Source organism: Brassica oleracea, unplaced genomic scaffold (assembly GCF_000695525.1).
Source record: "Brassica oleracea var. oleracea cultivar TO1000 unplaced genomic scaffold, BOL UnpScaffold09086, whole genome shotgun sequence".
Taxonomy (NCBI): Eukaryota; Viridiplantae; Streptophyta; class Magnoliopsida; order Brassicales; family Brassicaceae; genus Brassica; species Brassica oleracea.
In genome coordinates, this window is record NW_013625607.1 from 1 (window position 1) to 609 (window position 609).

Consider the following 609-nt stretch of genomic DNA (forward strand, 5'->3'; position numbering starts at 1 on the left):
AAACAAGATGACAGAAGCAAGTTCCAACATCAATCAAGGACGCAACAGCAATCATCAGGCAAACAAAAAAATTTAACTTCATGTCAATTACATACCACTGCTTTTTTCTTGGCTGGCTTCGAAGGTGATGCTATTTTCTTCCCTGCACATTTAGTTGGTGTTACTTCTGTAGCAGGTGTAGGCATGACTTCAACCTTTAGGACTGGCCATGCTATTTTCTCGCTAAGTGCATCACCAATCAAGAACATATCAGCGGTTGGCCTCCACAAATATGCTTGATCATTGAACACCTTCACTACTTCGACACTAACAGCATTGGGACCCAGAGGTATGTTGTTAACCATGTCTTTGGATTTTGAAGAGCACACGAGACCTTCAGCAATGACCTCGTCCTCATCATTGGTCCAATCATATATCTTGCATCTTCGATATTCACCTTCCTTGCTTTGCTAAAACAAGATTTGAAATTAGAAATTTTAGTAATGATTAGAGATGACTCAATTGTTGTACGAAGAAAACAAAATTTGAAAATTTACCATAGATAAATCTTTAGAACAGTTTAGATCCTTATCCAAAATCACTTTATCCATTGGCCAAGATATCTTGTAT

General features: G+C 37.8%; 1 protein-coding gene across 1 annotated transcript; it reads right to left on the reverse strand.

Annotated features, from left to right (window-relative positions):
* Window positions 1–95: 95 nt before the first annotated feature.
* Window positions 96–590, reverse strand: LOC106322181 (the record flags this gene model as incomplete). Its single annotated transcript, XM_013760321.1, has 2 exons — window positions 537–590; window positions 96–449 (listed from the first exon to the last, which is right to left on the reverse strand). Coding segments are annotated over exons 1-2 (408 nt in total), but the record flags the coding sequence as incomplete, so codon positions are not given.
* Between the last annotated feature and the right edge of the window lie 19 nt (window positions 591–609).